This window comes from Thalia democratica, chromosome 7 (genome assembly GCF_965202585.1).
Source record: "Thalia democratica chromosome 7, ktThaDemo2.hap1.1, whole genome shotgun sequence".
Classification (NCBI taxonomy): Eukaryota; Metazoa; Chordata; class Thaliacea; order Salpida; family Salpidae; genus Thalia; species Thalia democratica.
The window spans coordinates 44979186-44999756 of NC_139171.1; the positions used below are offsets into that span (position 1 = coordinate 44979186).

At 26.1% G+C, this 20571-nt stretch overlaps 1 protein-coding gene across 3 annotated transcripts in view; it reads left to right on the forward strand.

Moving 5' to 3' along the window:
- LOC145840571 (spectrin beta chain, non-erythrocytic 1-like) overlaps positions 1-20571 on the forward strand; it is a 63995-nt gene that overhangs the window by 34853 nt on the left and 8571 nt on the right. For 2 of the 3 annotated variants that reach the window (XM_082947872.1, XM_082947873.1), the window contains 17 exons: positions 2055-2336; positions 2479-2613; positions 5495-5704; positions 7834-7999; positions 8161-8299; positions 8504-8612; positions 8779-8927; positions 9014-9152; positions 9600-9935; positions 10662-10856; positions 11016-11195; positions 11401-11645; positions 11912-12135; positions 13878-14080; positions 14432-14614; positions 15280-15416; positions 19673-19855. In XM_082947872.1, the coding sequence (XP_082803998.1) occupies positions 2055-2336; positions 2479-2613; positions 5495-5704; positions 7834-7999; positions 8161-8299; positions 8504-8612; positions 8779-8927; positions 9014-9152; positions 9600-9935; positions 10662-10856; positions 11016-11195; positions 11401-11645; positions 11912-12135; positions 13878-14080; positions 14432-14614; positions 15280-15416; positions 19673-19855 (3215 nt within the window). The remainder of the gene's footprint in view (positions 1-2054; positions 2337-2478; positions 2614-5494; positions 5705-7833; positions 8000-8160; positions 8300-8503; positions 8613-8778; positions 8928-9013; positions 9153-9599; positions 9936-10661; positions 10857-11015; positions 11196-11400; positions 11646-11911; positions 12136-13877; positions 14081-14431; positions 14615-15279; positions 15417-19672; positions 19856-20571) is intronic. The other variant, XM_082947875.1, reaches the window with a different exon arrangement.

Genomic DNA, 20571 nt, shown 5'->3' on the forward strand with positions numbered 1-20571 from the left:
TATTGCAGTCCGATCCTGAACCTTTATTCTTATATAAGGTTATGGTCTTAGCATCACGCATGTCTTGTGGCACCATACTTTCCCTCCAAAACTTGACTAAATTGTCATGTAAATGAGGTTTTAAGCATGACTTACAATTTCTAAGCAAGTCCGCTGGTATGCCGTCACTGCTTGGTGCTTTTCAAGTAGCCATCATACCAATGGTTTTACTGTGTTCTTCTGTAATTGGTTCGCAATCCAGGTCATACATCATTGGTAGACTTTCCAAGCTGTTAAGTGCATCATCAATAATATTATTCTGTGTAGAATACAGAAGGGAAAAAAATAAAAATAAATTTATTGTTACAATAATTTAATTTTGCTCTGATAGACTTTTGTCGGTTTTTTATTGTGATAGTAATCGGGCGTACCAGCTGTCTTGCCTAGTGTACAATGTATCAAAAGTTGTACGGCAAAGGAACAAAGCTCAGGGTTGCCACTCGGTCAGGAAAAGTCAGGAAATCAGGAAAAGTCAGGAAAAATTAAAAAAAATGAAAAAAGTCAGGAAAAAGTGGGGGGTTTTGAAAAAAAGTCAGGAAAAGTCAGGAAATTTGATAAAATAAAAAAAAAGTCAGATTTTGTCAGTTTGAATTTACAAAATTCCTTGTTTTCCAAAGCCTAAAAATTAGTTAAAAGTACTTTAAAGTCAGAAAAAAATTCCAAATTTTCCTAGAAATTTACAATTTTTTTTTATATTTTATTTCCGATACCTTCACCTGGTATAAATTAGTAAAATATCTTTTATAAAACTGCAAAATTTTTATATTAACATATTGAACAAGTACCCTACTTGAACAAGCAGATTTTGTAAGCTTTTTAGTATTGATGATCTGTAGCAAGGACACTTCCATTGTTAAACTGTGATATATACACAATAGTTTATCTAGCATAATTTTAGAATCAATTTTTTTTTTGGTTAAATAACTGAGTTCTTTATAACTAAGCATTTAGTTTAGTGTTTTATGTAACAAGTTAATGTGTATGCTTTACCTCTTTATAACTTTTTCAAAGTTGTTTAAATTTATAATATAAGTTAAAAAAGAGGTATATGCCAAGATTACTTATTATTTGTATTTTTTGTAGAGTAACTTAAGTTTTTAAAGTAAATAAGAGTATATTTATTTGTTACAATTTTTATACTAAATGATAAGAGAAAATATTTTATACAACAGATATATAGTTTACTTTTTTATGTCTTTTTTACACAGTTATTAAGTATATTCTTTTTTAATTGATTTTTAATTTAGGGATTTTATATTAAATAGTTTGGGTAATATTTTATTAAACTAAGTGAATAGTTAATAAAAGTAAAACTGATTGAGAAAAGTCAGGAAAATTTTGGTAAAAAGTCAGGAAAAGTCAGGAAATTTTTCTCAGCTTGATCAGTGGCAACCATGAAAGCTGTCATCACTGATCATGCCAGCAAACTGAACTTTATGGTAAAACATGACAAACCGTTTGTAGATTGATGACTGCAGGTTTTTTCGGTTGCGACTGACTGACAAGTTACAATACGAACAAAATCCAGGTCTCAATCTATCGAAAGCTTGTTTTCTTATGATTAATCCTTTATATTAAATTGAGCTTATCTCATAGCATACGAAAGTCCAGACTTAGGCTCTGTTAGACTTTTGCCGACGTTTTCTTTAACTGTAAAAAAAATTATCATTATTGTAAGCAACTGTTTTCAAACATCATAAATTGTAGACACTTTTACTAAGCTAATAACATTTTACTACATTTTTATTATTATCTGTTTAGGTTTAAGTAAAGAATTTAAATCATGCTATCAAAATTTCACGATTAAATATTTTGTATTAGTTTTTTTGAAAATCTTATTCTTAAAAAAGTTTGTATGAAATAAAATTTCTATCTAATAATAGTTTTTTTAGGTTATTTTTTAAATTTAGTTGATAACAATTGATTTTTATTTCGTATCTTTTTGTTGTAAAAACTACTTTATAATGATAAATATCTTAATACGATTTTGTAACTTTCTAAATGTTTTATTTTAGGTTGAACAGCTTTTAAGCAAACAAGAATATGAAATTGAAAAAACTGACCGCCTTTTGCAAACTCTAGCAAACCCCGACCATGCAGAAGATATTGAGAAAAAGTACGAAGCTTTTTGCGCTACTATACCTGCTGTTGACCTTAAAATAAATGAGCTGAAGAAACAGGCAGAGATTCTTCACGATAATCGAGATGTCAAAAAAGCTCAGGAAAGGATAGATAAAATTGACGAAAAGAGAAGAAAAAATGAGGCAGACTCAGAAAAAATTGTTAAACTGTTAAGAGTTAGTTACTTAAAGTTATACAGTTTTATTTTTTATAACTACTAAAACTGTTATATTAAACGCGACTTAGTATATACAAATTTTATATAAATTACACTTATACTTGTCAATTTACACTTACGTATATTAAATCTCGTTTTAGGAGCAAGTTTTGTTGTTACGTTTTTTCGGTGATTGTGATGAAATGAAAAATTGGATATGTGAAAAACTTTTGACAGCTAAAGAGGCTACATATGACAATGCCCGAAATGTGCACTCTAAATGGCAAAAACATAAGGTTAAAAGTTTAAAATTGATTTATAACTTAAACAATATACTTTTTAACATGCTCCTTTTCATATTAAAAAAAGTCTTTAAAAAAAATTAGTTGTGGTTAATTTAAAAATAGTTTTTAAAGAAAGAAAATTTAAATTTCGTTAAAACAGTTTCATAAACCGTTCTAAAAACAGTCTTCTGTGTATTGCACGTACGTAAATTTTATTAGTCTGTTATAATTAAATAAACTACATATATCAGGTATCCTAGTTCACTGAATTCCCTATATTTTACTGAAAGTTTATAAATACTCATAGTTACACGAATAAAAAAAACACTGTATTCAAAATAAATATTAAAAATTTTATGTACTTTATTTATATCTATTTAAACAAACATGAATAGCTAGGTAATGTTTCACAACACAACTATATAATGTTAGAGGATAAGACAAAAATCAAAGCTTTGCAATTGCAGAGAAAATTGCATGGTAGTTGGTAACGGTTTACTAACAATTTTCATCTACAGAGTGACGGTTGTAACATTGGATAATATTAAGCAATATGAAGAGTTATTAGGTTTATTGTTTAAAAGTACAGTAAGAATATTTTAGTTTTAAGTGTCTCAAATCTTCCCTTGGTTGTGTGAAGTTCTTTGTGATTTTTTTGCCTTTATCGATCGTTTTAAATAAAAAAGTTATTTTTATTTAACAAAAAAATCTACAAATTTATTAGTAAACGTTATATTGTCTAAAGTACTTTCAAAATCTTCTTCAGTAGACAATTAGAACTGATTAATTCAAAAACTTCTTGCATATAAAAGTTCAAAAAAGGATATTATTACGTAACTATCAGTAGACAATTAGAACTGATTAATTCAAAAAATTATAGTTACGTAATAATATCCTTTTTTGAACTTTTATATGCAAGAAGTTTTTGAATTAATCAGTTCTAATTGTCTACTGAAGAAGATTTTGAAAGTACTTTAGACAATATAACGTTTACTAATAAATTTGTAGATTTTTTTGTTAAATAAAAATAACTTTTTTATTTAAATTGTTTAAAAGTAGATATACATAGAATAAATGTTCCTTAAATAACAGCAAATACAAATTCAAAACTCCTATATAACTTATAGTATTAGCCGGAAAGTTTAACGACGGACAAAAAATATTTTTTTATTAAACACACCGCTGTACTCTTTGTAATATAAAAAAGTATGGCGTTTAAAAATTAATCGCAAGTTTTTGAATAAAAGTAAGTAACTTTTTATCAGAGTGGTCAATTAAATTGAAACCCTAGAAAAACCTGGAACTTTAAAATTTAGGTAAAAACAACCTAGAATTTTGAACAGTTTTGCATGTATGAATTTTGTAATAATGAATTTTAGTTTAGATTAGAAATATACAAACAAATTGTATATCATTTTAAGTTTTTTTTAATTATAAACACATTTTAAGTAGTATACAGTGTATTTTCAGTAATTTAATTATATTTTTTTACCTAAAATATGATTTTCTACAAAAAAACGTGGTGGAAACTTGTATTTTTTAAAACCTGGAAGAAATATATATAAATTCAATGACCATTGTTTACTTATCCTGTTTTATGAATTTGTTATCTTTTTTTTTTCACATCTTATACAAAATGATTTTGAAAGTCTATTAAAATTTAATGTGTCCATTTTAAAACTCATTAATTCTAAATTTATGTTTATATTATTAACTATTTTTGATTTATGAACTTTTTGGATAGTTAAACATTGTACTTATGTAATATTAGATATTGAAACACTGATATCCGTAGATTTTACTTTTTTTGCATAGTGCTGGACCAATTATTAATTACATATATAATCGTTTACAATAAAATATATTTATTTTGTAACAAAGTCTACTAAAGTTAAAGTTTAAGAGTAAAAAAGCGAATAAAGAGTTCTACATTTAAATATGTTTAAGGAGATAGTGTACAAGATTTTTAAAGTTTAAATAGTATAGTATCAGGTTTCATTAATGAATTATCAGTTTTAAAAGTTTGAATTTGAGTAGAACTTCAAAGATTAACCATATAAAAACAATCTTTGTTAAACTTGATTTAATTTTAGTAACTCTTTTGTGTTGTAATTTTATAAGAAAACAATAAAAGAAATCAATAATATTTTAGATGGAATGATAACATATGTAATCTTACTTGGTATTTAAGTTCTTATTTAAGAAAAGCAATTAAAATACTGTTTATGAAGCGATTTTTTCAGTCAATTAATTGTTTTTTTTTTGTAAACGGTAAAATTTTAAATTTCCTAAAAAAGTTAAGTAATTAAACGTTGTAAATAGTATAGTTGAATAGTTGTTGCTAATATTTGTAAAGTATTAGTCTTCTCAGTTTTGTGTAGATAGTACTGTGATGGTAGTTAAGTCCGCCTGCTACGGATTACTCTGTAGTTTTTATATTGAACTAAAATGTGAGACTATGCATGTTTTATTTAAAAACAAATACATTGCTGACTAAGGCCCCTGGCAGATTTATTTTGTTTCAAAAAAAATCCCTTGATTTTTTTTTTCCACCATGAAGTCTTAATTTTTTTTATTTGGAGCACTGACATATGCATAAACTAGCATTGAACATAATGACTTAATATTGTAATACGAAAAAATGAGTACATACTTTACATTCACTTGATTGCATATATTAAACTAAAGTTTGTTTTATTTTTATTAAAACTAAACATTTATTAAACGTGGAGTTTAAAGGAAATTAGAACTAATTTTAATTTCTTAGCTTTTTTCTATAACCTACTTCATTAAATTTAAACTTCTGAAAACACTTATGTCACTAGTTTAGTTTTTAAGTGACTTGTTAAGTTAATTAGGATTACTTTGTTAATTTTGTGTTAAATGAATTTAGGCGTTTGCTGCTGAATTGAAAGCAAACAAGGACCGTTTAGAAACTCTTGAAGATGGTGGTAAAGCTTTAAGTGAGTCTTATTCTCATAGAAAAGATGAAATAGAACAAAAGTTAAATGAGTTACGATTGCAATGGTCTGAGCTTGATAAATTTACTTTAATTAAAGAAAAAAAACTATTTGATGCCAACAAAGCAGATTTGTTCAATCAGGTGAATATTGCGTTTGTTATTTGGTTGTTTGGTGTCATGCTAATTGCAAATTTAAGTAAGCATTGAACCGATAATTGCAAATATTTTTACTGTATCACCATAGTTTAATAAACTGTTTAGTTGTCGTCTATCATAAAATATATATTAACTACTTTGTATGTATTACATAGATACTTTGAAACAATAAAAATGTAAAAGAGTTGAAGGAGTTTAAATAATTCTTTCCAATAAAAAGTATTTATCAAATAGAAGTACCAGTGTTAGTTTTTGGACTAATATTTTTTTAACTACCAAGTTTTATGCTTTTAGCCTTTATTTTTGATTAGTTTGTTTCAAATAAAAATCAATGTTTTGGTTATAAAAACTTTTTATAAATTTATATGCTACAAAATGTTTAGTTTCGATTCTGTATTGGTCCATGTATCATAAATGGTTTTTCTTTATAGTTTGCATTTCAATAAATTTAAATTAGTATGGAACTAGTATATAGCTATATTAAGATACTAATTTTTTACATGATTAAAATTTAAATAAAATAAAGCAGCAAAGAACTTCAATATTGTTGATATTACGAAAATCACTTTTTGTTTCTAATTTAATGTACTCAAGGTTTATATAAGTTTTTAAATGCTTGATGCTAAAACATTTTTTACAGTTCACTTATATTTTACAAAAAATAAAGTCAGATTAATTGTGTGAAAAACTACCAAGACATATTTAATAATTGTTTCATTTTTGTTTTACTTATTCAGAATCATCTTAGTCTATATTAATTTTAATCGCTTAATAATGCTAAAAACAATTGTGAAAGTTTTATATAAAAAAATAATTTCTTTGTTATAACTTTATTTTTTTAAGAATTGTGCTTTTTAAAAACAAACTAATTTTAATTATTTAAACAACTCTTCTCAAGGTTATTACAGTATTTTGTTAACTTTGTAACACACTTGATTTTTTAACTATACACATTTTTAGTTATCTTTTTTATAAACATCAAGCTGTTTCCGAAAATTATACACGTATATAATGCTAATTTCGTTTTTTATTACACTAACATTGTTTATTCAGACTTATAATTTGTGCTATAGATATAGTTAAAATTTAAATCTTTATTTTATACTTGTATAAGTTTTAAATAAAACACAACGTTTTTGTAATAAAAATTTTTACTAGCTTATGAAATAAGACGAATTCCTCAGAAACATTACTAAACATTAATTTAGATTTTTAGTAAATCGACAGTAAATCAAAATGTTTCTAGCTTATCCCAGAACATTAGGGATTTCAAACAAAAAATTTTGGATGTTAAATTTTAACTGCTAGTCCTTTACTTTGTAGGCATAAAAAAAACATATTTTTTAGGTTTATTATAATGCCGATATAATGCAGTTGAACCAAATGACTTTTTTACTCATAAACTTAGATTAGTTTTTTTATTGTCACAAGCTTTTTGATAAAATAACAATGTTTTTATTTTATTGTTGATACTGGTATGCTACTATTTTATTATTCTTTTAACAATACACTTTTATTAATTTATTTTTAGTTTTATCAAGTATTTTGTTGATGAAAAATATTGTTTCAATAATAAAATAATTTTAAAAATGACTACTCAAAATGTATTATTAAGAAGTAAAAAATTGAATTTTCAGTTGTAAAAATAAAAACTTAACTATAATTTAAAATAACTTTTTGCTAACAATTCTAAAGATCTTGGCAGCTAAACTATCTAGTGGTTTCGTTAAATGTATTTTTCTGTTTTGCTATTGTTGATAATTAAATACTATGACGTTTATACTTTTTGCCAAGTATGTATTCGTCGTAGTACAATTTTTTCTAACCTTACGTATATAATATTTTTAAAATGAACTAAAATTTTAGTTTCGTATATTATAGCTGATAAGGTTTTAATTGATTTAAAAGAACAATATGTACTCAAGGTTTAATTGATGTGGTATAATAAATTTACCTCCAATAAATATTTCATTATAAGTTCAATGCTTACTTAAGTAAAACACTACCTTTGTTATAAAACTTTACAGAAATTGTTAAATTAACATTTTATTTATATTAGCGTATGTTTTGTTTATATGTTCTTTGATAAGCATATGTTATTTCTCTGGTTGTAGTCTTGTAACGACTTGGACAAGTTTATTGAAGAAATGAAAGTTAAGCTGTCAAACGAAGATGTTGGAAAAGATCTTGCAAGTGTGAATGCGTTAGAAAAAAAGTTGTGCACTCATCGAGACGAAATTGATGTCAGAAAGCAGGAAATAGAGGAGCTTGAACGTCAAGGTTAATGAAAAACAAAATAAAGTAACAATTTAAACAACTGAGCATACATCATAAATGTTTGAGAAGCGAATAATTTTATTAAATTTAAATAAAATGAGGCACAATTTTATATCTAATGATTTTTTAAGTGTTTAAATCAAAAAACTCATAATTGGTTTTAGTTGCAGAGTTGGGTGCAGAAAACTCAGAAATAGGCAGTCGGCATGAAAAAATAAAAGAAAATTTGCTTGCTCTTTATGAGCCTTGGAATAAAAGGCATGAATCACTTGAATGCAGCAAAAGTCTGAATGCTTTCTTTCGGTAAGTTAATAACACATTGTTGGTTACTGCTTATTTTTTTAAATTTGTGAAATAAAATTACGGTAATATCTTATAAGTATTAATGTATGTGTTGTTGTATTTGATTTATCATTTAATTGTTACACTTTAAAGTTTCATAATTATTTCAGAATATAATTTTTATTTTTTAAATTGATTTATTAAAAATATTTATTTGCATCAAAGTGATATTGAGGACAACAGAATGTGGATTGCAGAAAAACTTCCTCTTGCTCAATCGACATACGTTGGTAAAAACTTGAATGAAGTAAAATCATTACAAAAGAAAAAACAGGTTTACTTAATGCTTTTAAATAATAAAAATCAGTAATCTTTTGAATAAAATTTCTTTTTTTTCACAAAATATTTTTTTTTATATAACTTTATAAGGGATAGGGGTTTTTCCAATAGTTTACATTAAGGTATATTTTATAAAGTTATTTAAAACTTTTTACCTACAGACTTTCATCAGTGAAATATGTTCGCACCAGAAGAATATTGATGAGCTTAATATAAGGGCTGATACTTTAAAAGATAAGGATATATATTCTGATGAAAACAAAAATATGATCAGTACAAATCTAGAAAAGTTAAACTGTGAATGGAAAAAGTTTGTCATTATAACTTTTCAAAAAGTTTTTTAGTTTTTCTAAAGTTTTGTTATTAAAAAAATATACAAGCTACTTAATAATTTAGTCTACTTGATTCGGGGGAGGACCTTAAAAAGAGGCTTTTTGAAGCGCAGAGGTCTCATGAATACTTCTATGATGCTGATCAAGCTTGTTCATGGATGGATGAACAGGAGCTGTACATGATGTCATCAGACAAAGCAAGAGTAAGTAAATAAAATTTATCTGGTAAATAAAACCATTTTAGTTCTTAAGTTTTCTTTTTTTATTAGCTATCAAGTAACTATTTTTGTTCATATTTTAAAGCAAAAAAAAATTAATTTTTTTTTGTAACTTTGAGTTGTTGTTATACTATGCATGTTTTAAAGTTAAATAAACAACTTGTAGAACTTGTCTAAAACTATTTCGTATTCAAACAAATAAACCGTGTGTCTTTTGGTTGCAGCTTGGCGACCCTTGTTGTACATACAATAACTGGCGAACAACTTTGTTAAATATTATTTTTTTATACCATTTAGACCTAGAATCGAACCGGCCACGTATTTTGCATATTCCGTAAATATTCGTTTCTTTGACCTCTGTTCAGCATGCAAAGTTACGTGACAGGTTACTGTAGTTATTTTTTTTTAAACAATTTTACTTAACATGTACAGGATGGGCAATCAGCAAGTAAAATGTTAAAAAAACACCAAACTCAAGAGGCTAGTATACAGGACTTTGCTACAACTGTTCAGTCTTTAAATACGACTTGTCTAGAACTAGCATCGTTAAATCATCCACTAACAGAGCAATTGCAGTCTCGCCAACGTCAAGTTGATCAAATGTATGCTGCTTTAAAAGACCTATCTGAAGAGAGAAGATTGAGGTTGCATGAAAGAGTTGATTTGTTTAGACTTTTAAGAGAAACTGATGATCTAGCTGAGTGGATAGCGCAAAAAGAGCTAGTTGCTTTATCGGAAGAGAATGGCAAAGATTTTGAACACGTTAAGGTTAGTTTTAGATGTTTGTGCGCAATCTGGTTTAACTCATAACTAAAAGTTTTAACTTAAAAAATTTTTTTTTTACTCAAACTAAGTTTAGTTCTTAGACTCTGTTTTGTTGATAAAATGGCTAAAAGTGTAGTTTTTCTAGTTTTAAACTTAAAAAGAGAAATGCAACTCTTTTTTAACTAAATCTTAAACTCTTGTCAATAGTAGCTGTTAGAACTTGGTAAATGACTAATAGCTTTCACGAATATTAAAAATAAGGTAGTAGGTAATTGGATGACCTACCCTGGGTAGGATCAGTCCTGTTCAATAAAATTCTCTGAAAGTATATTTAACCCTTTTTACAAACTTGTCTCACTGCGTTTAATGTTCAATATGTACTCTTTTTAGAATATTTTATTTAACCTACATAAGACACTATAATCAATAATTTATTATACAATTATCAAAAAAGACATAGATCATGATAAATATAGATAAAACATGTAGAACATTGACAACTCGTTGAAATACTCATATTAATTTTAGAACAACCCCTGACTTCAGTAGCAATTAGTATGTATATTTTTAATCTTTTATTTAATTTGTTTACTAATAATGTGTATGCGTTAAAGTCTTATTTTTGTACTTTATTCTTTGTGCCTATTATGTACAAATTAATTTTGTTATGTAAATTAGTTATTTTATCCATGTTATAGACTTTTTTTAAACCATAGTCTTTATTTACAGCTTCTTCTAATAAAATTCAACGATTTCAAAAACGAGACTTTGAAAACCGGTCCAGAAAGATTATCACAAGCTAATAAGTTAGCTGATGATCTAATTAATGCAGGTCACACAGATTCTGCTGAAATTGTATCAATAATGGACAATATTAATGAAGCATGGTCCGATGTAAAAGATCTCATAGAAACCAGAGTAGACGTTTGTTATTAATAACTTTATAGTTTTAAAACGTTAAATCTGTAATCGGTTTATTTTTTTTCAGAAGTAAGTATTTTTTAGATTGGGAAAACTTTATTTGTTGAATATTGTATAATAATAATAAAAAAATATTATAAGTTAAGTTCTTTTTATGAACAGATTTTGGAAGCATCGTATGCATACCACAAGTTCAATTATGATATAAGTGAAACTGTGTCTCGTATTGAAGAAAAAAAGCAACTAGTCAGCACTGAAATAGGCAAAGATTACCAGACTGTCGAAGACAATAAGAGGAAGCATGATATTTTTGCTCAGGATGTTAAAGCAATCAGTACTCAAGTGAGTTTTCTTTATTAATTTTATAACTTGTATGTATGCTATTTATTTTAGTATTTATAAAGTTAATGAAAATTTTTCATAAAAAAATTGTTGTACGTTATAAGGTTTCACAATGACAAGTTAAAGAATACGTAATAAAATGTAAGAAATGCATATTAAGTAATTTTTGTTAAAGTCATAAAGTGTTTACGTTTAAACAATTTAGGTTGAAGCGGTATGCAAGTGTGGAAGAGAATTAGAAGAAAGTTACGCAGGCAGTGAGTTACAGCTGATAGCTTGCAAAAGAGAAGAAGTTGAAAAGTCCTGGAAAGAACTGCTTACGAACATACAAAAACGTGCAGCTGTACTAAATGATGCATTGCAATATCACAAGTTCCTCAACATTGTCAAGCATTTGTTAGCATGGCTGCAAAACGTATTAATTCAAATTGACTCTCAGCCAAAACCTAAGTTGGTTATCTTTTTTTTAGTTATAAAATTATAATGTTTTTAATTGTAAGTTTTTATATTACAGGTTGACAATATTAGCAGTTCAGTGTTGTAAAAACTTATTAAACTTTATCTTTAAATAGTGATTTGGGTAGAAGGTTTTATATACCTTTTTTCACAATCTGCACAATCTATCACAATAGTTTATTTTATTTAGTACCAGGATTTAGATTTTTATATCCACGAGCTATTATTTGAATGTTATTAAGATATTTTGATAATTGTAGTGATGTATCTGGGGTTGAAACAACTATGAGCGTCCATCAAGGAATAAAAGCAGAAACTGAAGCAAGAGAAATAAATTTTGACGAGTGCAGAGGACTTGGCGAACATTTAATCAATAGTGGTCATTATTACAAGGAGGACATTAAACGTCAACTTCAATCACTTGCCAAAAAGAAAAAAGAAGTTATTGACAGATGGCAAGAAAAGTGGGAGTATTACAATTTGGGTTTAGAAAATTTTGCCGTTTATTTTATAAAAAGATAATTTGTGAAAAAAACTTGTTTAATCTATATTTTTTAGTGTTTTTACTTTAGGGTTAAACTCAGCATGTTATATATACATGAAAATGAATAATATGTTTAGCTCACCATAAAAATGAATTAATGTTTTATTCTTAATTAAAAAAAAGTTATCTTTTTGTTTAATAATTAAGCATAGATAAAACTTAGTAAAGCTTACTGTTATAAACTATTTTGCCTAACAATAGTTTGAAAAAAACATGTTTGTAAAATTCAGCTAAGGTTTGAAATACTTAAAATACAAAACTAACCATAAAACCAACTTGAAATTTTAAAGAAGTTGAAATTATAAATACGTAAACCAGAAAACTGTTTGAATTACAATTCTTAATACTAAAGAGCGCTTAATCATCAAAAGTTTATTCAACTACTGTTACTTAGCTGACACTTTTTCACCTAAAAGGATCCTCAGAGCTTTAAGTAACAATAAAATAATAACATGAAGCACACAAATACATATAGTAAAATCAAGTAATAAGAAAATGATTAGTAATTAGTCATTCTAACTATGTACTTAAGTAAATTTAAGGGAAATTAATTAGAAATAATTATCACTTAGCTAACGCCGTTTCTCCTAAAAGGATCTTCATAGCTTTTTAGGTAACAATAAAGTAACAATTTGACACGAAGCACACAAATATATATAGTATGATCAGGTAATAAGAAAGTAATTAACTAGTGATTAATTAATTAATTGTAATTCTTTGCTTGAGTAAATATAAGGTAAATTGAATAATTAATTGTAAAATTAAATTAAGCAGAAACACCCATCAAAAAAAAAAATACTTATAAATAAATTGACAGTAGTAAATAAACGGATAAATAAAACTTAGGATGGTATAATAAACAAAAATTACAACAATAAATAAAATTAAAAATAACTAGATCTAAAAGGGGGGCATGTCGAAGTTAGTTCTTTTCTTACATTAAGTACTTTATCTCTGTCCGTTTCGGCAATGTCCATTCTTCTAGATTGCAGATAGAGCAATTATCTGTTTTTCTAGGTACTGAGCAGTTGATTTTAAATAGCATTTGCCATTCGATTTCGGAGAATTCAATGTTATTTGATGTGGTAAATTTAGCCAGGGCTGTTGTTTGTAATTTCTTAAGGATTTCATACTTTAATTACTCTCTCATAACCTGATCATACTATTTATATTTGTGTGCTTCGTTTCAGATTAATGCTACTTAAAAAGTTTTTCTAGGTACTGAGCAGTTGATTTTAAATAGCATTTGCCATTCGATTTCGGAGAATTCAATGTTATTTGATGTGGTAAATTTAGCCAGGGCTGTTGTTTGTAATTTCTTAAGTAGTTCATACTTTAATTACTCTCTCATAACCTGATCATACTATTTATATTTGTGTGCTTCGTTTCAGATTAATGCTACTTAAAAAGCTCTGAAGATCTTTTTCAGAGAAACGGCGTTAGGTTAAGTGACATTCGTTGAATAAAAAATATTTTAATATTAAAGCTCTCATATATTGAGCACTCTATATCATACAATTTTATAACTTTGTAATTGATTATTCTGCTTTTTTTAAGTTTGATTAATGTATTATTATTTTCTAATTTTGAAAAATCTAGTTAGATAATTTTTGAGAATGTAAATCAGATTTTAAAAAGCATTTTATTTTAAATAGAATAGTTTTGTATATAATGCTCTGCAGTGATGGAAGTTTACCAATTCAACCACGATGCAAGTATGTGCGAGAGTTGGTTAGAACAACAGCAACATCAAATTTCAAACATGCCAATAGAACAAGCTTGTTCAGTTTGGCAAGTTGAGGAGTTGAGAAAAAGGCTTCAAGCTTTGAAAAAGTCAGCAAAACCTTGGGAAGAACGCTTTAGTTCTCTTCAAAAACTTACTGAGGTCTTTTATATACTAAAGCGAATTGCGTTTAATTGTATGAAAAAACTCTAGAATGAAGCAAAGTGTTTTAAATTGTTCTAACCAAGTTGATTCAGTAAAATCGTTGATAGTATAGTTGTTCTTAATTTATGATGTTAATGGTAAATTTAAGAACTATATCTAAATTAAATATTATCTAAAAGTAACAAAGTTTATAATAAAAGCTCATAATTTAAAATGCCGTGCACACTTTAGAAATGCTATCCTATCTATAAAACCTTATAAATTGTTTGCATTTTGTAAAGAGTGTACATATTCTTAGTTAATGAAAAATATATACTTTAAACTTTATTAGTTTATTTTCATATTTAGATTGAAATTCGTGAAAACGAAAGAAGAAGGAAAGCAGCAGAGGAAGAAAAACGTGTTGAAGAGCTACAAAGAATTGAAGAAGCGAGAAAGAATGCAGAAAAGAATGAAAAGATGAAGTTGATGAAGGAAGAGCAAGATCGAAAAGATCAGCAAGTTATAAACAATGAATTGACAAATAAAGATGTTAGTTTAATTTGGTTATTTAATATTGCAAACTTTGTAAATTGTTTATAATTTTGATAGTAGCTTTAAGAACGACCTTAAGATTTAGAAGTTTATACAAATAAAATTTAACTTTTAACTTGTTTTAGTTATTAAGTTTTAACTTCAAATAGAGTTATTCAACTACCAAAATAGCTTCGTCAATTACATTTTAAAATAGCTATTTTTCTAACTTTAATGTTCTTTTAGTAGTTTTCCTAACTGACTAGACAACTATTTTCACAAGTTTTTCAATAAGTTTTTTACGTAAAATTATATTAAAATTTTCTTAAAATAAAAGTGATTTCAGATTTAAATATTTCTCACCAGTAAAATAGGTTTAGTTTTTATTTATATCTAAGCAGATTACAAAAAGCTGTGTATGAAAAACACACTAACTTTCTTAACTTCTAAAATTTAAAGGTCTTAATAAAGTGAACATAAAATTGTAATACTACTACTAAAATGCAATAAAATAAAACAAAACCTTGTTTTTTTTTTGACTTTTAAAATTAATAATTAAATACTTAGCTTTGGGTTAAATTATTATATACATACTTTTTAAATACTCTATTATAATTAAAAAAAAAAAGTATAATAAAATTATTATTAATGTTATAAAAAAATCTGTTATTGTTTTGACGAAGATACTTAATGGAAATCATAAAGAAAACATACTAATATCTGATAAAACGAGTAAGTCAGTTATCGAAACTGATTATCCTTTAAAAGGAAGTTTAAATCGGAAAAAAGAAAAAGAATGTGGAAAAAAATCCTCAAATAGGTAAATTAACTTTAATGTATTTTTTGTATTAATAAGCAGATAGATTTTTTTTTGCAAAAGCTGTGTGTAAAATTTAAAGTTAAAAAATTTAGGTTATGAAAATATATAAATATTTTAAATAAAAACCATACCGTTTAGGTTTATAACATTATTATAGTATTCTTTTTTTTTTTGAAAAAAAACTTTACTAAGCTTTTAAATTATCTGTTTAAGCATGAAAATAATAATCGGTAAGATTTTTGTGTTATATTTTATGACTTTTTATAGGGGTGGGAGTAGAGCACATTTTTTGGTTATATTGTTAAATTCATATACAATCATATAGTACAGATGTGTTTAGGCTCTATTAAAAATAGTTTATAAAAAAAATTGCAAAAAAGAAATCTTTCACCCCAAAAAATTGATTTGAGCACGTTTTTGTTAATTTTTCGACTTGAAAAGTAATAAAGTCACTTGTACATTTTCTAGATTTATAGTTCATATCTTAAGTGAAAGCTTGTAGTTATAGGCATTATATTGAAGACATTTCAACTGCTTTTGTTTCATTATGACGTCATAATCACACAAAATATTCAATTTTTTATTGTAAATTCGTACTTTTTTTAATATAAAAAGCAAGTTCTTTTGCTATTTTTACTTTTAGTTTCTTTAATTTTTAATGTCAAGTGTGTGGGTTTAGTTAACCAGAAAGATATTACTAATGTAATGTCTTTTCAATTGCATGCTGATGTAGATATAAAATACATTCTGAATCACTTTCAGATATTAAATATTATGATCGTTGAGAGCACTTGACTAAGTGTAAAAAAAATTGACTTCTATATTATAAGAACTGCATGTAAACCTATTAAAATTATTGTAATTTTATTGTATATATATAAAGAATTTTTTTTTAATTAAAAATAAATAATTTATTCGTACTGAGTAAAATTTTAAGTTAGGTTTAAGTATGGTTTTCTTATTTTCATTGGTTTAATTTTTCAAAGTGTTTTACAATTGTAATAATTAAAACTTAATCTGTATGTTTAACAAAAGTGTTGATCATGCCAATTAGATCATCAGACCACAAGTTTCATGTGAAAGCATGATAAACCGTTTGTAGATTGACGACTGCAAGTTTTTCGGTTGTGACTGACTGATGAGTCCTAATGAGGACGAAACCGGTCTCAGTCTACCAAAACTTGTGGTCTGATGATCGAATTGGCATGATCAACCCTTTTGTTAAACTTGAGCTTAGCTCACGACAAACGAAAGTCCGGACTTCTGCTCTGCAGACTTTTGCCGATATTTTTTGTTAGTTTGTATGTTTGTTTAAATATTTTAGTTCTCTATTTAAAAAGATTTGTATCAAATCCTTTTTAGTTTTCAACTCATAGTAGTTTACTATAATACTTACTTTATATTAATGCTATTTACTAGACTTAGATCATAGCAAAGTATAAACTTTTATCTATATAATATATACATGCTTATACCTTGCTAAGAGCTATATTATACTGGAACGGGTCAAATATGCACGAAGGGTCTAATATTCACAAAGGGACATTTTTGCACGAAAGGTAATTTTTGCACGAGAGTAAAAAAAGAAAAATTACCGACCGAGGGTAAGGGTTAGGGGTATCAGTGACAGTGAAATTAAAAATAAAAAAAACAAAACATTAGAAAAAAAAATTAATAAAAAAAACTAAAATGAAAAAAAAAGTTACTGACCGAGGGTAAGGGTTAGGGGTAACAATGATAGAAAAAAGAACACCTAAGAAAAATTATTAATAAAATAAAACAAGAAGATAAAAAATATTAAAAGATAAATTAAAAAAAAAACAAAAAAGAAAAAAAAAATTACCGAGGGTAAGGGTATAGTAAAAAAAATAATAAATTCAAGTTAATAAATAAATAAATTTATACATTTTTAACTTGTGCAAAAGTGACCCTTTGTGCATTTTAGACACTTAATTATATTATACACATAGTAGAACTACATTTTATTAGGTTTTGAGCTGATATTAACTATTGTTTGATATTTTATTAAAGAATACAAAATACTTAAAGCATATTCATAGTAAAAAAATATTATTAGATATCTGAGTTAATGGTTGCTGTGACTTACTTTTCTGTTAAAATAGTATTTTATTGTTTTTTGGGACACCTTTCATTTTTTATTTTTTTCGGAATTGATTCACGTAAACTTTATTAAAAAAATTATTTACTACTATTATAAGTTTCGTTTTATTTGGGTTTATGATAGAATATATCCTTCACTTAATGATTTGGTCGACTGGGCTATTTATATCTTAAGCATTTGTTGTACGCCAAAATCAAAAAAGATTCAAGATTGGTTTCTGCATATTAAGAAGCCCTCAATTTACAGCGGACCAAAATCTTGTTGAAGGATATCTTCTATCAAAACCCAAGTAAAACGAAACTTGTTAATAGAAATAAATTATTACTATAGTAAAGTGTATGTGGAGCAATTCCGAAGGAATTTAAAAATGAAAGGTGTCCTAAGAAACAATATAGTACTATAACAAAAAAGTAAACCACAACAACTATTAACTCAGATATCTAATAATATTATTTTATTATGAATATGCTTTTTTTCTTCTTTTTCTTCAACAATAAATTAATAAATAGTTTATATCAACTCAGTACCTAGTGAAATGCTCTTAGCAGGGTTTAAGTTTTTATATATTTTATAGATATAAGTTTATACCTTGCTAAGAGCTAAGTCTTGTAAATAGCATTTATATAAAGTAAATATTATAATAAACTGCTATGAGTTGAAAACTAAAAAGGATTTGGTACAAATCTTTTCAATAAAAGAATTAAACATTTAAACAAACTTACAAATTAAGTTATAATTAATTTAGAAGTAGAATACTCTTAAAACTTAAACTAATGGTAACAAGAAAACAATAACATACTTTAAGCTACGTTAAGTAAAGTTAACTTGTTACGAATAAATAAGTATTGTGTAATAAAGTAAAAATTCTCTATATATAAACAATAAAATTACACTGATTTTAATACATTTACATGCAGTTCCTATAATATATAAGTCCATATTTGTTTACTCTTAGTCAGGTGCTCTCAACAACCATAATATTTAATACCTGAAAGTGATTCAGAATGTATTTTATTTCGATATCAGCATGCAATTGAACATGCAATTGCAAAATCTTTCTAGTTAACTGACTCCACACATTTGACTAAACAGTAAAAACTAAAAGTAAAAACAGCAGAAGAACTTGCTTATTATATTTAAAAAAAAGTACAATTCTGAGGAAAAATTTGAATATTTTGTGTGATTGTGACGTCATAATATATCAAAAGCAGTTGAAATGTCTTCAAATTAATGCCTATAATTATAAGCTTTCATTTAAAATATGAGTTATAAGTCTAGGACATGTACAGATGACTTTATTACTATTCAAGCCGAAAAATTAATAAAAATGTGCTCAAATCAGTTTTTTCGGGTGCAAGACTTTTTTTGCAATTTGTTTTCTAAATAAGTTCTTCTTAATAAAGCCTCAACACATCCGAATCATATGTTTGCATGTGTACAGCAAGCATTACCCAAGTACTCCCTATCCCTACTATTGAAGGTTTTTGTTATCTTCGATTAAAACTTAGCTATCTAAAAAAGATCGAGGGTGTAAAGAATGTGTAACTTGTATGTATTAAATACGTTTAGTAGTTTTTTTTTCCTACTAGATGCTTTTTAGTTTAAAATTGTAAATTTAAGTAGTTTCTTTATTAAAGATAACAACAATTATATAAAGCTTTAGACTTTTAAATAGTTGCAGTTTTTGGAAAATTATTGTATAAATTAGATGTGTAAAAATATTTAATACTATATTTATAATAATTTAAGAATTAAAGGGTAATTTAGAACAATAAAAATATTTATCTACAACTTTTTTTTGAGTTATGAAATCTAACATATTGTTTTGTACATAAAGGTTTTATAACAAAGTTGTTTCAGTAAGTTTGTTAAGTTGGGTATGTAATCAAAATCCACCCGCGTTCAATTTCTTTTTTCTTAATTTACTTTTTTTTTTCTAATTTTTTTTTCTTACTATCACTCTTACCCCTAACCTTAACCCTCGATCGGTAAGCGGTTCTCGAATTTTACTGGGGAGATTTTGATCGGGTGGATTTTGAACGTGTCCCATAAAATTTAATATATTTTTTGGATAACTCTCATAAATTTAATCCAAGTCTTAAAAGGGTTTAAAAAACTTTTCTTTTTCCAATAGTGATAACATAAATCATAAAAATCATGGTAAAACTTCATCATCCTCAAGAACAAAAGTAGCCTCAGTTTTAAAAGAAAGTAAAAAATCATCGGAACTTGTAAAAACAAGAGAAGTAGTAGAGAAACATGGTTTTTTGCAGCGAAAATCCACTATGTCTAGTCCAACAAAAAAAGCATCCAACAGGTTTTTTGAAGGAAGAAAATGCTTAGATAAACACGCATAATCTGTTATTATTCGCATTCCATTAAATTCTAGTGTTTTAAAAGGATAATAATTTATCTTTTGTTTTGATAAAGCAGGTTTTTATTTAGTGCTTAATTTCTAGTAATTATTGCTGCACTCTAAAAATGCTTTACCTTAGCTTTAATTTATTTCTGCTAACAATTTTCTCTACAAATTGTAATACAATCTTATTTTTCAAACTTTGGTTTAATTACTAAACTGCATGTTTATTTAATCCCGAAGTATAGTGTATTTCTACGGAGTATTGTTGTAAAACGAATAAAACCTTCTTTTATTTTGTATGCATTTTCTTTTGATGCCGTCTGTTTGGCAAGTCGACATTAATTCTAATTTTTGTTTTGTATAAACATGAAAGGGGTTAAACTAATTTAGCATAAAGTAAAGTCAAATTTATTACCTGGTTTGTTAAAAAACATACCTTAACCTTATCTTAACTGTAACAAAATTGCATCAGTATTTTAATGCGTTTCTCTCTGGGATTTCCCCTTAAGCACAAAACTGTTTTAAATACAGTTTGATGTACCGCAGGGTCACAAGGTCAGGAAATCTGGAAAAGTCAGGAAAAACTAAAAAAAAAGACAAAAGTCAGGAGAAAGTGGGGGTTTTTGAAAAAAAGTCAGGAAATTTGACAAAGTTTAGAAAAAAAAGTTAGATTT